This window comes from Mobula birostris, chromosome 7 (assembly GCF_030028105.1).
Source record: "Mobula birostris isolate sMobBir1 chromosome 7, sMobBir1.hap1, whole genome shotgun sequence".
NCBI lineage: Eukaryota > Metazoa > Chordata > Chondrichthyes > Myliobatiformes > Myliobatidae > Mobula > Mobula birostris.
In genome coordinates, this window is record NC_092376.1 from 53,136,679 (window position 1) to 53,152,081 (window position 15,403).

General features: G+C 37.7%; 1 protein-coding gene across 9 annotated transcripts in view; it reads right to left on the reverse strand.

The window, feature by feature from the left end:
- The window catches only part of dync2h1 (dynein cytoplasmic 2 heavy chain 1), a 474,884-nt gene that overhangs the window by 264,393 nt on the left and 195,088 nt on the right, over positions 1-15,403 (reverse strand). For all 9 annotated transcript variants that reach the window (XM_072263133.1, XM_072263132.1, XM_072263135.1 and 6 more), the window contains 4 exons: positions 10,302-10,374; positions 6,771-6,925; positions 4,292-4,429; positions 657-770 (listed from right to left, as the gene is read on the reverse strand). In XM_072263133.1, the coding sequence (XP_072119234.1) occupies positions 657-770; positions 4,292-4,429; positions 6,771-6,925; positions 10,302-10,374 (480 nt within the window). The remainder of the gene's footprint in view (positions 1-656; positions 771-4,291; positions 4,430-6,770; positions 6,926-10,301; positions 10,375-15,403) is intronic.

Genomic DNA, 15,403 nt, shown 5'->3' on the forward strand with positions numbered 1-15,403 from the left:
TGACAGCTTTAAGAGGTAGTTCAGCTTAGATCATAACTTTCAGAATTGCCGAAGTGCTTTTGTGAGAGACATATTCTGACATCCTTATGCCACCCAGATCCTTGCTGATCAGGTTGAGGACATCTTTCTTGAGAAAATTCTCACAAAGGGACCTGCTGATGGAAAAGCAGGCATAGCAGTAAGCTCGTCCAAGAAAATTCCTGGTGATTCTCTGAAAAATAATTTCTGTGTTTGAAGTTCAAAGTAAATTTATTATGAAAGTTTTCTATATCATTATGTACAATTTTCAGATTCATTTTCTTGCAGCATACTGTGTAGTATATAGAAACATATACAGTACGTAATTACAATTTTTGATATAACACAAGATGAGACCATGTCAGAAGTGACTGTTCTTTAAGAGCGTTAACTCTCATTAAGTCAGCTGTGAGTTGTTGCATAAGGTACTTGCGGATGTTTGTTTAAACTCTCACTTATATACGATCAACATAGTTCTTGGAAAATGAAACTATGATACCAGCAGATACATGAAATTAGTTGATTTTTTTTCAGTTACCTAGCTGAATTGAATTTCTTCCTTCATAATCTCAAACAATTTTAATAACAAACTCTTTTAATCTTCTGGAAATAGCAACACAGAAAATAATGAACATTACCTGGACATGCATAAGTTCATTGTCAATTACACCTTTACGCTTTTCGATTTTCACCATTTCCTCAGCTATCTTCTGTTTTAACTGTTCCATTTCAGTTTTCTGTTCACTTGCATTCTGTCAGGAAACCATTAAATTTAAACATTTGTATTAGTTTGTGTTGCCATTCCCAAAGTAATATAGAACCAAATAAACAGAAAATAAACATCATCGAAAAAGCAAGCAAAACATTGTATCAACATTGTCATTTACACCCTTCCCAGAGCCTTAACATTCTTGAAAACTATGCAACACTCCAGCTGAGATCTTACAGCAATTTCCAAAATGTTTTCATGAGTTCTCTGCTTCTATATTCAAAGACTTAATTTATAAAATTAAATCATAGAATCAGAAAAATTAACAGTTGGGAATGAAGCAACATATTTCTTTGCTGATCATAAAGAGAATTATTCTGCCTGGTTTCACTTTCCAGCTCTCTGCCCATAAACTCAAGAGGTTCAACAGATGCTATAAATCAGAACAAAATGCTGGAAGAACTCAGCAGGTCAAGCAGCATCTATGGAAATAAATAACAGTTGACACATCGAGACCCTTCTTCAGGGCTGGAAAGGAAGGTGGAAGATGCTGGAATAAAAAGGTGGGGGGAAGGGAAGGAGGACTAGCTAAAAGGTGATAGGTGAAGCCAGGTGGGAAAGGTAAAGGGCTAGAAAAGAAGATCTGATAGGAGAGAATAGTGGTCTATGGGAGAAATAGAAGGAGTGGCACCAGGGGGAGGTGATAGGCAGGAGAGGAGAAGAGGTAAAAGGCCAGAGTAGGGAATAGAAGAAGAGAGAAGAGAGAGGGGAAAAATTACCAGGAGACCATTCACTTCCTCTCTTTACCTCCATTCAGAGCCCCAAAAAGCCCTTCCACCTGAGGCAACACTTCACCTGCAAATCTGCTAGAGTCATCTACTGTATCTGGTTCTCCCGGTGCAGCCTCCTCAACATTGATGAGACATGAAGTAAATAGGGGAAGCTGTATTCTTGAGCATTTCTGCTCCATCTGCCAAAATCAAAATTTCTCAGTGGCCAACCATTTTAATTCTTATTCCCTTTCAACGTTCTGACATATCGATCCATGGTCTTCCCTTCTGCCACTCTCAGGGTAGAGGAGCAACACCTCATATTCCGACTAGGTAGTCTCCACGCTGATGTCATGAACATCGATATCCCGTTCCAGTAATTTTTTTCCCTCCTCCTTCCCTCTTCTTCTATTCCCCACTCTGGTCTCTTACCTCTTTTTCTCACCTGCCTATTACCTCCCCTTGGTGCCCCTCCTCCTTCCCTTTCTCCCATGGTCCACTCTCTTCTCCTATCAGATTTGTTTTTTTTTCAGCCCTTTACCTTTCCTACCCACCTGGTTTTGCCTATCACCCTCTAGCAAGTCCTCCTTCCCCTCTCCCACTTTTTTATTCTGACGTAATCCCCTTCCTTTCTAATCCTGATGTGCTGAAACTGAAGAGGATTCAATGGAAATTGACAAAAATGATTCCAGGATTGAATGACTTGTCGTGTGAAGAGCATTTGATGGCTCTGGGCCTACGATCACTGAAATTCAGAAGAACAGGAGGTGATCTTATTGAAGCCCATTGAATGGTGAAAAGCCTTGCTACAGTGGATGAGGAGAGGATGTTTCTTGTGGTGGGAGAGTCTAAGACCAGACGATACAGTCTCAGAATAGAGGGGCATCCTTTTAGAATGGAGATGAGGAGGAATTTCTTTAGTCAGAGAATGGTGAATCTGCAGAATTCTTTCCCACAGGCAGCTGTGGAGGCCAAATCTTTATGTATATTTAAGGCAGAGGTTGATTCATTTGTGATGCTAGTACCTTGCCTCAACACCATGGGCCCTTTTCTTGTTTAGCAGCCTCACATGTGGCACCTTGTCAGGTAAATGATGTCCACTAACTCTCTGTTACCCAAACTTCACATTATTGTTTCAGAGAATTCTAACATTACTGAAAGGCAAGGTTTCCGCTTAAAAACACTATGATAACTATTTTGTCACATTCTTCCAAGTACTCCATAACTGCATCCAACATCGGAACAGCAAAAACACCTATTTTAGACCATTGTTTATTGACTGCAGTTCCACCTTCAATATAGTATTTCCATTTGGAGGCTACCCTTCAGGAGAAAGATGGGAATGATTTTTTTTTTCACTCAAGAGGGCAGAGAATCTTTGAAATTCACTACTCAAAAGGACAGTGGATATTTAATTAATGTATACATTCAAAGCAGAGTTTGAAAGATTTATGGATCTTAAGGAAATTGAAGCATATAGGTTTTGTGCTGAAAAGTAATGCTAATATCAGCCATGATCTTATTCAATAGTGAAGAAAGCATAAAGGACCAAATAGCCTGTTCATGCATCTATTTCTTATTTCCTTTAATGGAGACATCCCACCTCTCCCAGAAGTTCCAGGAGTCTCCCACATATTGATGGTGCTACCTCCCTGAAATGATGGGAGGAGAAGATGGTGGCGCGCCTACGTCTGCGCAGCCCCCCGGTGAAAAATGGTATCGTTCCTGTTAAGTAGGGGCCGTGGACAATTCAGATTTGATGGAGGATGGACGTGAAAGCACAGAGGAACATCTGGAGAAATTTCCGAAATGCCCATTCGCTACTGTCGTTACTGTGTGGTCGGGAATCTTTCAGAGGATAGGCCTCAAATCCCTGGCCTTGCCTGCTTTTGGCGACCGAGAAGAAGGTCGAATCGTTCGGACAGAGATGGCGCTCAGTATCGGTGTCAGAGAGCTGATCAGAGCTCGAATTTTTCGGATGACTCAGAGTCGGATTGTGGTCGGCATGGCAGGGAGAGTTTTTCTTCCTTCTCCCGTCTGCGTGAGATGTGGAACATTTGAGAAACTTTGAACTTTACTGTGCTCATGGACTTCTTCATCAAGTTATGGAATTGTTACACTGTTTGTAACTATATGTTATAATTATGTGGTTTTGTCAGTTTTTTCAGTCTTGGTTTGTCCTGTGTTTTGTGATATCACACCAGAGGAAATAATGTATCATTTCTTAATGCACGCATTACTAAATGACAATAAAAGAGGACTACGTGTCTTCATAATCATCATCATAAAAATGATATTTTGCAGGGTGGGATGTCTGCTAATGGAAGAATATCCAAGATGCAAAAGGTACATTTAAGAGAAGTCCATTATCATAAGTTTAAAACATTAATATAATCTGACATGAAATTCCATGAGGACATATTATTTTCCTTTAGATGATTCTAAGTTAGTTCAGTGCACAGGTGAAATGTTATATTATTTCAAAAATGAAATTCAACTTTGCTAGAGCATAAAATGAACAATAGAGATTTGATAACCCAGTTTACACCTCAGTCATTATTCTTCATTGAAATTTGAATAATGCAACTGCTCTAGGCCTCCAGACAACTCATAAACTCAGAACTCCTGTAGCTTATGGGCCTAAAATGAAATCATCCTTCATAATAATACACTTTAAAATAGACTGCCTTCAGCAATCAACTGTATGGAATTACTCTTACATTAAAGTATGAAAACTAATTATAAAGTTTGGGGTATCTGAACACTGCTGTTCCACTGCACAGCTCCCACAAACCTGCATTGATAATGTAATCTCCTGCAGAGCAGCGTCAGCTTCCGCTTGCTTGGTTTTAAGTAAAGAGCTCTGCTTTGCTGCCTTTCCTTTCAGTTCATCAACAAGTGCTTTAGCTTCATTTAGCTTAGAAACTCCAGCCTGCATCAAGATAATTTCAAACAAACTTTGAATGTGAATTTCATATTAATATGGTACAGAAACTTCATCATTGTACAATAGCACGTTTAAATAGAATAACATGGTCTAGTCAAATACAATATAAGACAAAGCTTCCTTATTTTTCACATAATTTCTAGAGCTCCTCAAGAGGTAAAGTTATTGGGCAAGATCACACTGAAATCAGCAATTCCAATTGGAAAGACAGGAGTTCAGCTGCTGGAAATGAAGTGAGTTCTGGGTTTCTATGCATTCTTTGAGTATTGTAGAAGTACAGGACTTGCTGACACTCTGAGAGCTTAATCTGTCAGTGTTACTCAGCTGCACAACCCAATCTGCCTAGAATTCCCCAGGATGCTGGAGAAAATGCCTCATGGATACTGCATAGTTTGATTTTGCATTGAATCTGAGACCCCACTAATTCAAGAAATGAGTTGAGGGCTAAGTTTTTGGAGGAAAAAGTAAATTATTATTTAAATGTATTTATGCATTTTACTTAGGGTTGTTTAAAATATCAATGACTTGCTTTAACTATTATAGTTTGATTACATGTTTTTATATGTCACTGAGACATTATTAAAACCAACAACAGCTTTCACAAACCCCGGCCCTAACACATAGATTCTCTAGATCCAGACAAGGTAAATGCTGGTGTGAGGAAATGTCAGTTGTTAGAAGTACTGAGATATCATGAATTGGCCCACAGAATTTAGAACTACAGTAATGGTAAACAATTTTTATTATACCATTCAAAATAAATAACTCAGGTGCATAGTTCCTTTTTTATATTAAATATGATAGACATATCTATAGCTTAATTAATTTCCAATCCAGAATTTGCTAAAAAAATCTGAGAGTTAAGTTGATTGACCTTAACATAAAGATGTCTGTGTCAGCTATCCACCACTGATTAGATAAATAAACCAAAACAGTAATAACCTTGATTGAGCGACTGACAGTCCCAATCATTATCTGTTACAAGAAAAATATTTAATTTACTTATTATAATCTTTTCTTCCCCATATGAAGTGTGGCTCAGATAGGTTATTTTAATAATATCATAATCATTAATCATGTGACTAGCAGAAATCGATCATATTAAAGAATCATATTTTGCAAAATAGCAAATTTAACTGTAAATATTTAGAAATTTTAGCTGAAATTTTAATTTATATGAAGAGGGAGATGTTAGCTGAAGAGACTCACTGAACTTCATTTCTTTCCACTGTAGATGGTTGGTATTGGAGAAATGCACATTTGTAATGTTCTTAAAGACATAATTTATCATGGTTAGCTAAAGTACAAGCTCTTTTTTTGACAATTATCAAGTTATATAATTGTCAACACTTGAATTTCAAAGTGTTAAGCCTATTTTAGGTACATGATCAGAGGCACCATTCCTAACTTAAATTCCCGAAAGGCATCAAATTCAATAATCACCATATCAAAAAATGGCACCAAAAGGCAATTTGAAGGAGGAAAACATTATTGCTAATGATAGTAACCCAGGTATTTTATTGGGTCAGGTATATATATTATTTAATTATTAATTAGTTAGTCATAGTAGTTTCATAAAATAAAAATGACCTTCAATTTTGAATTATTCAATAAAATAAATTAGAAAAATGTAATTGATTCTGAGTTTTCATGAGAGAATATATACAAGTGTGTCACTGCACATACAAAAATGTGCAAAGGACAAACAACTTTTAGAAAACAAATCACAGCATAAGGGATAAGGGATGGCCAGTCAGGACAGAGTTGAATGGAAATTTCTTCATCCAGAGGGTAATGCGTCTTTGGAGTTCTCCTGAGTTGTTGAAAATCAGTCAATGAGTATATTCAAAACATAGATCAATTATATAGTCACTATAAGCTAGTGGTAGTCTAATAAAAGATCTCTCATTACCATATTGAATGGCAGAGCCAGTAGGGTCAAATGACCTTTACATTTATTTTATTTAGAGATACAGCATGATGATAGGCCTTTCCAACAAATGATGCCACACCGCCCAATGATACCCGTGTAACCAATTAACCTACTAACCCATGTCATTGGAATGTGGGAGGAAACCAGAACACTCACAGGAAACCCAAGCAGTCATAGGGAGAAAGCACAAACTACTAAAAGGCAATGGCAGAAATGTACCTAGGTCACTGGTGATGTAATACTATTACGCTAACTACTACACCACCGTGCTACACTACTCTGCTTTAATTTATGAATTTAAGAAATCTACCGGTTATGGATTGAGTACAAGTTGAAAATTACTGCCTCTCCAGCCCATTAATATTTTATGATTCCTTTCTGGCTTGCACATACCTGTAAATGACTTTGCTGTTTCATTAGATCAGTTTTCTTGGTATTATAGATGGAGCTGTATGTATTCAGGAAAATCATGTATCTGTGGGGTGTAGCTCCATATGCTTTGCAAGACTCATGAATCAAAAGGAAAGACTTTGTTAGATCACCAGCACCTGTAGTCAAAGCAAAACAAATTTCTATTTATACAATATACTAGAATATTTCTATTAAAAACGCCAAAAAATCGTTTATATAGTATCTTACTTTATTTGAGTCATTTACATAAAGCTTCCAACTAGAAACAGACTACCTCTATTGGGTGAAGAAAGATTGTTGAATTACACTGAGGCTCAGGCATCTGACTGCTTATTAAACATTAGGCACACACACGGTAGAATTTCCTCTGCAATTGTCTGCAATGTCCGAGAGTGAAGATCCTAAAGGAAGGGTGAAAGACTGGTTCAGAGATCGAAGAGGGGATCACAGGAGGAAAGGCAAGAGGACTGGACTAGGAAGCAGGTGGATCTGGTAGAAGGTAAGGGGACAGGTATTGGGCAAGAGTGAGCATTGAGACTGTGATTGTGAAAAGGGTGGTGTATAATGATCAAGAATATTTGGGTACAGTTAGTGGACGGCCAGGAGGGCTGGGGATGTGCTCCTTAGTTCTTGTCAAAGTGGCTTCATATCATATGCACAGTAGAATTTTATTTGCCCTCCTTAACAATCTCTGTAAAAGCAGGAGACTATATGAACCAAAGTGCCAACAACAATTGTGGCCCATGGTCTAATGCCCCAATCTGAAAATGGCCTTCCAAATACAAAGATTTTCTGTATATTAATCAAGATAGCCTTTTTGATAATGTATCTGTACTTTAAAGCACTACTTAAAGCTGTCAAATAATGTTTGACTTAAAATAATTAGTTAGCAAATAAACTGAAGTTAATTTTCTGAGTTCTGACTCCAAACCACAGCTAAGGCACACATTGATGGAGTTCACAATGTAAAGTAAACCCTGTAAACAAATCTGATGACTTGATACTGTCACAAAATAAATAGAATATATTTGTATTACCTTATCAATATCCTGATATGATTTTCTAGAATAAAATTTGTTCAAAATATCCATGAAGTACCATATCCAACATAATGAGGCTTTAACTGCAAGTGTACGATCTTACATCACTTGTTTTAAGTCAATACACTCACTTTGCTTTAGGCTATAGTGGGCAATCTCCATTCATCAGGTTGCTTAAGCAAATTATTGTACCATTTCAACTAGCATCAATGGCCCCAGGTCCGTGCAAAAATTGGACAAAATTTCCATAAAAGACCAGTCTATCTCTGGATTCAAAATTATCTTTCATCTTCATTATCATCACAAAATCAACAGAAATAATAACAATGAGGCTTTGATTTTAATTTACATTAATTAAGGTAATAATTAACTACATGCATTGCAACATTATTGGTTATAACCACACTTCAAACTGCTTAAAGCTATAAAGCTGATGAGTGATGAGGATATTTCATGCCTCAATACAACAAACTACAATGCACATTAGCTAAATGTTTTACAAACACAAAGTAATAGAAGCTTGGTACAATATTATTATTTTTCTGTTGCTGTTCTGAATATAATTGCATTTTATACAGCTGTCATTGCCAATTTTGAAAATTATAGAGTCACAGAATGATACAGCATGAAAACAGGCCTTTCAACCAACCAAGTCCATGCTAACCATCAATCATCCATTTACATAATCATACATTAGTTCCATTATTCCCATCTTTGCCCCATTCTCTTCAATTCCCACCAGGTTCTACCAGTCATCTACACATTAGGGGGGATTTAAAGCAATCAATTAATCTAACAGCTCACATACCAAAGAAAATGGAGGAAGCCCTCTGGGTGACAGAGAGTTCATACAAATCCACATAGACAACACCCAAGGTAAGATTGACCCAAACCTGATAAAAACCTTTATGAGGGAGTGCCTCTACTAACTGTGCCACTATGTCATCCTGAAGATAAGTTCTGTATGGTGGGCAGTTCTTCTGACAATTTAGCTCCATTATATAAAAATTGACTAGTGGTTCAGACAGCATACCAAACTAATATGATAAAACAAAATGTTTTAATCTTTGTGAACTAAGTGAATTTGAAGAGATCTACTACTGATTTTTGACTCAGAAGGGAGAAAAAAAATGATAAATACAAAGTTAATGACAGATCTAAATTCCTCCATCTGAATATTAGACCATAAGACAAAGGAGCAGAAGTCGGCCATTTGGCCCATCGAGTCCGCTCCACTATTTTATCATGAGCTGATCCATTCTCCCATTTAGTCCCACTCTCCCGCCTTCTCACCATAGCCTTTGATGCCCTGGCTACTCAGATACCTATCAATCTCTGCCTTAAATACACCCAATGACTTGGCCTCCACTGCTGCCCGTGGCAACAAATTCCATAGATTCACCACCCTCTGACTAAAAAAATTTCTTCGCATTTCTGTTCTGAATGGGTGCCCTTCAATCCTTAAGTCATGCCTTCTCGTACTAGACTCCCCCATCATGGGAAACAACTTTGTCACATTGAAGTAACTTGTGAATTTAGTACAAGAATACAAGAAAATAGGAGTAGGGGTATGCCAAAACTATTTAGCCTCTCTTGATAGGATAACCCTCTCATCCCCAGAATTAGCCTGCTAATCCGCTTTGTATTGCTCTAATGTCATTGTATATTTTAAGGGGACCAAAACTGTATTTATTATTCCACATGTGGCCTCACCAACACCCTAACCAGTTGAAAGAAAATTATGACTTCTCATTATGGAACTACTACGAATACCATCACAATACGTCAAGGCTTAACTATGATTTAGTGTCTGGTTGTCAAGGTCTCAGCTCCCAATACAGAACAAGAAGAAGCTATCAAACATTTAAAAATAGAAAATAGAAATTCTGACTAGAAGCCATAGTGACAATATTCTGAGTTTTGGAAGCTCAGATTATCACCATCATGGCTAAGGGTATCATGGTTTAAAGGAGTAAAAGAAAAACACAAGCAATCAAATAGAGTGTTGTTAATGCAGAAACACCACTCAGGTACTGTATAGCATAGTCATAACAGATTAACAAGCATCCCCTTTGAGTATGCAGCGAAAAAGAGTAACACTGTATATGTTTGGGACTATGTAAAATGTGTGAAGATTTATGATTTAGGAGCAGAGCATTTAAAATTCATTGCATATATTGCAATATAATGTGATTTACTACTGACAAGCTGAACCATTTCCATCACTGGTATTCACACCCAGTTACTGACAATTATAATGGAGCATTACTTAAGCAGTTAAAAATTATATATTTAAAGAAAATTTGAAATGTAACTCTAATCCAAATATTATAATATGGAATGGATAAATAGTCATATGTGACTACAAGCTCCAATCCTACCATGAAGAAAATATCAAAATGTAGATGAAGCTGCTAGGAATAGAATTGTATCTTATAACTTTGATAAAGCATTAGGTTTACAGTGAACTAACCAGAAATTGAATTTTTACGTGATTTTCCTTTTGTCTCTTGTCCATGGCTCAATGAAAACAACATATCAGGAATCTGAAACAAACAAGTTTCCTGGATATTATTAACCATTCACACAGATGTACATGACACTAATCTGTACTCGCTTATTTGTATCTAGAATTAAAATCACTGAAGGCAGATATACAAAGCAATTAAGATAAAAATATGGCAGCAATGTTAGCAGAATAATTGAATGAACATTTTCAATGAATTAGTAAGTAGAAGTAATTGAATATAAGGAGCGATTGTGTGTTCACCCAATAACCTTTGGCAACAAAAACAAATCAAATTACTTCATGTTCTTGAAACAGATTGCTGTCATTTAAAATAACTTGCACTAATAGTTTGATCTTTGAGCATAATTATCCTGGGTGAACCGTCTACCCAGCATCTGTGCCTGTCAGCATTTATATTTTCCAGGTGTAGAACTCTCGGACCCCCATTCAGCATGCAGCAGCAGGCACCAAACAGCAAGTAGGCCTCAGGTAACATAGATGTAAGCCCAGCCCCAGAACCTCTCGATACTGTGACCGCACGAGGCTCTTTGACAGCTATAGTCAACACTTCTTGATAGTCAAAAATTCAAAATAACTTTCTAAATAATGTTGCTTCTAATTGTTTTTACAGTTGCGTGGACCAACCATTGCTCTGAGCAGAAAATTTTTACACAGCCTGAAAACTGCATGGCATTTTAACTGCTATTTTTGTAATATGTATATCATGAATATTTCAAATAAAAACTGAAATAATAATTCAATAAAATAACTTATTTTACTTTACCGACTCATAAACTAAAACACATTAAATGCTTGCAAACTATTGAAAGCATTAAAAAGTACAGTACCCACCCTTTTAAACAAGGACAGTATTTAAATAAATCGTACTTCAAATGTACGCCAAATTTCCCTGGCAAAATGCATCAAGACTTTCTTTTCTCAAAGTTACTGTTTCGCTTCTGGGTTCAATGGCAAGACCATTAGAGGGACAGGTAGCCAGATACACCATCATCACCATCATGAGGTTTTGCATTTCAGAGTTTGACAGCACACAGACAGAAATCAAAGAACTGCTGAAGAACAAATGTCTAACAGTCAATAGTTTACCCTTCAGAGATAGTTAGCCAGCATTATGCAATCTATTATGCTTCAGGATATTCAGTTCAGGTTTGAAATATCACTACCTCTTTATTCATGAATGAGTCTTCAGCAGCCTCAATTCATAACATGAAGCATTTTGATGGTTTTACAAAATGTGAGGGTTGTTTTGATCATAAGTTATTTCTACTTTACAATGAACAACATTCTGTGTTATATTTGCCAGGTGCAGTATCTCCTTGCAGTACTATTGTGATTCTGGGCATAATTATACATATTGTGAGAAATGTTTTGCTTCTCAAATTAATAAATTAATAAATGCAAAATATGCAAATGGAGAATTTTCAAAACATTTATCTTCAGCTGTACTTTCAAAAATTTTCCTTGCATTTATAACATGGTAAAGTTGATTGAGATAACTGTAAATATTTTTAATTAGCATTTTTAAATCACAGAGTCAATCCATCATCACCTGTGAGACATCTACTTTCAAGGTCTGAAGTAACTACAAAACACACAAAGCTATTTTTAGTTTGGTTGTAGTTCCTTTGTAAACTTAGTCACTGAGATTAGTTATAGCTTAGGAGAATTGCAAGCCACTTGAAGTTTGATGTTTAATGTGGCACATCTGACCTCCTGCTCTGCTGAGCACAAAATCCAAATGTAGTTCACATCCAAATTCTCAGAATGCTGGATCTGGCCAGCACAGAAAGTTGTGAGATCATATACTTTAAAAAAATATTGACAGTGCTAAAATGTCAAAGGCTAGTAGGATGTTTTTGGGGGTGTTCCAGGGTAGGGCTCCACTCTGGCCTTAAGTATGCTAAGTTATGTATCGTGCGATGACTCATGAGACTTCTCACAGTTTGGCTGTCCCTCCACTTTGGGAATTGGTTAGTCCAGTTGGGTAGACTTGGTAGGCAATCAGTTCAGGGAACAGAACAGATCCAGGACAATCTAGCAAATCAAAACAAAAATGTATCCATTTTTCTCCTTGTGCTCAAAACTTCCAGCTTGAAGATTAGAACCCCCATGTAAGTGGAGCTATGTCCTGTCCTTAAAAAGTAGAACAATCTTGTCCATTAGTGTCTGATCAAAACTGCCAGCAAATTAATAAAAGCAACCATTGACAATGCTTTCATGTGGTAGTTACCAATAGCTAACCTTCAGGTTGTTTTTTTTTCATTACACCTTGGCATAAACATAGACAAATCTGAATTCCAGAGAGTGAGGTTGCAGTAATTTCCCTTAACATCCAAAGTTCAAAGATCAAAGTTAAAGTATTATAAAAGTACATAAATGTCAACATATACTGTCCTGAGATTGATTGTCATGTAGAAATTCGCAGTAAATACAAAAAGCACAATAGAATCAACGGAGAACTGTACACAACAAACATGGGCAAACAACCAGTATGCAAAAGACAAAATTATGAAAGTACAAAAAAGGAAAAAACTAAATAAAATAAATAGCTGAATAAATATATACACATATATACTGAGACATGAGTTGTAGATTCTTGAAAGTGAGCCTATAAGTTGTCGAATCAGTTCAGTGTTGGGGTGAGTGAAGTGATCCCCTCTAGTTCAAGAGCCAAATGGCTGAGGGGTAACAATTGCTTCTGAATCTGGTGTGTGGGACCTGAGGCTTCTGTACTTCCGTCCTGATGGCAGCAGTGAGAAGAGAGCACCACCTAGATGGTGGGGATCTTTGATGATGGATGCTGATTTCCTACAACAGTGTTCCTTGTAGATGAGCTCATTCATGGGCAGCACTTTACCTGTGATGGACTGGGCCATATCTACCTTTCCATTCAAGGGTATTGGCGTTTCCATACCAGGCCATGATGTAACCAGCCAATATAATCTATAGAAATTTGTCAAAGCTTTAGATGTCATGGCAAATCTTCACAAATTTCTGAGGAAGTAGAGGCACTGCCATGCCTTCTTTGTAATGGCACTCATGACAGATCCTCTGAAATAATAATGCTGAGGAATTTAAATTTGCTGATTCTCTCCACCTCTCATCCTCTAATGAGAACTGGCTCATGGACCTCCGGTTTCCTCCTCCTGCAGTCAATAATCAGCTTTTTGGTTTTGCTGACATTGTGTGATAGGCTGTTGCTGTGGCACTGTTCAGCCATATTTTCAAAGTCCCTCCTAGATGATGATTTGTCAGCATCCAACAACAGTGGTGTTGTCAAAAACTTAAATATGGTATTGGAGCTGTACTTAGCAAAACAGTCATAAGTGTTAAGTGAGTAGAGCAGGGGACTAAGCACACAGCCTTGTTGTGCACCTATTTTGATGGTGATTATGAAGGCCATGTTGTTGCCAATCCGAAATGACTGAGGTCTGCAAGTGAGGAAATTGAGGATCTAGTTACACAAGGAGGTATTAAGGTCCAGGAAATGGAGCTTATTAATTAGTTTTGAGGGAATGATAGCGTTAAATGCAGAACTGTAGCAATAAAGGGCATCCTGATGTATGCATCTTTACTATCCAAGTGTTTCAGGGTTGAGTGAACAGCCAATAAAATGGCATTTGCTGTTGACCTGCTGTGATAGTATGCAAACTAGAGAAGATCCAAGTCATTCCTCAGGGAGGAGTTGATATGATTCATTTTCAACCTTTCAAAGCACTTCATCACAGTGGACTTAAGTGGTACTGGACAATAGTCACTGAGGCAAGTTACCATGTTCTTCTTGAGCACTCGTTTACTTGAAGTCTATTTCAAGCAGGTGTGTACCTTAGACTACTGAAACGAGAGGTTAAAGATATCAGTGAACACTCCAGCCAGATGATTAGCACAGGTCTTCAGTACTCGATATGTAACCTGCCTGGGCCATATGCTTTTCCTGGGTTCACGCTTTTGAAAGAAGCTCTCACTTTGGCCTCAGAGGCAAAAATCACAGGGCCATCCGGGTTCATGAGAGTTCAGTCAAAGCGAGCATAAAAGGCATTGAGCTTAACTGAGAGGAAAATCTTATTGTCACATATGTTGCTTGGTTTTACTTTGTTGGAGGTGATAGCATTCAACCCTTGCCACAACTGTCAAACATCCTTCTGTGATTCAAGTTTGGTCCGAAATTGCCACTTTGCATGTGAAATGGCTTTCCAGAAGTCGTATCTGGACCTCTTGCATTTTACTTGGTCACCAGATCTGAATGCCACAGATCTGGCCCTCGAGAGACCGTGGATCTCTTGGTTCATCCAGGGCTTGTGGTTTGGGAAGACACTAAATAATTTTACCAGGACACACTCGTCCACGAGTGACTTCATAAGCTCTATGACAACCATGGCATATTCGTTCAGATCCTCTGATGATTCCTTGAATTTGGCCCTGTCCACTGACTCAAAGCAATCCAGTAGCACTCCTCTGCCCCAAAAGACCATGTCCTCACCCAGGAGCCTTGCTTTTTAGCCTCAACCTGTATGTAGATAGAAGGAAGACAGCCAGATAACCTGATTTTCCAAAATACGATCTAGGGATGGAACATTAGGCATTCCTTATGGTAGTGTAGAGGTGGTCGAGTATGATTGGACCTCTGGTGCGATAGGTGATACATTGATGATAATAGGGCAGGAGTTTCTTCAAACAAGCCCAATTAAAATAATCTGGAAGGTTTCAGCTAGGCTGTGTCTGATTTGCTAATTGTCACACATCAAGTGCTTGCTTCAGTCTGTGCTTGGCATAGTGAAAACTGTGGTTAGGATCACAGAGAATTCTCACAGTAAGTAGAATGAACAGTATTTGAACATTAGGTGTTCCAGGTTGGGAGAACAAGAGTGCAACAAGACCACTTCGTCCGAGCACCACATAAGAGTTATTCATGAAACACAGACCCGCACCACTTACCTTCTTCAAATCAGCATTCCAGTCCATCTGATAGATTGAGGACCCCTTAGTGGAGTGAGACAGAGAACAGACCAATCCCTCTTTTCCGTCTGATACAGCATTTTTGCCCT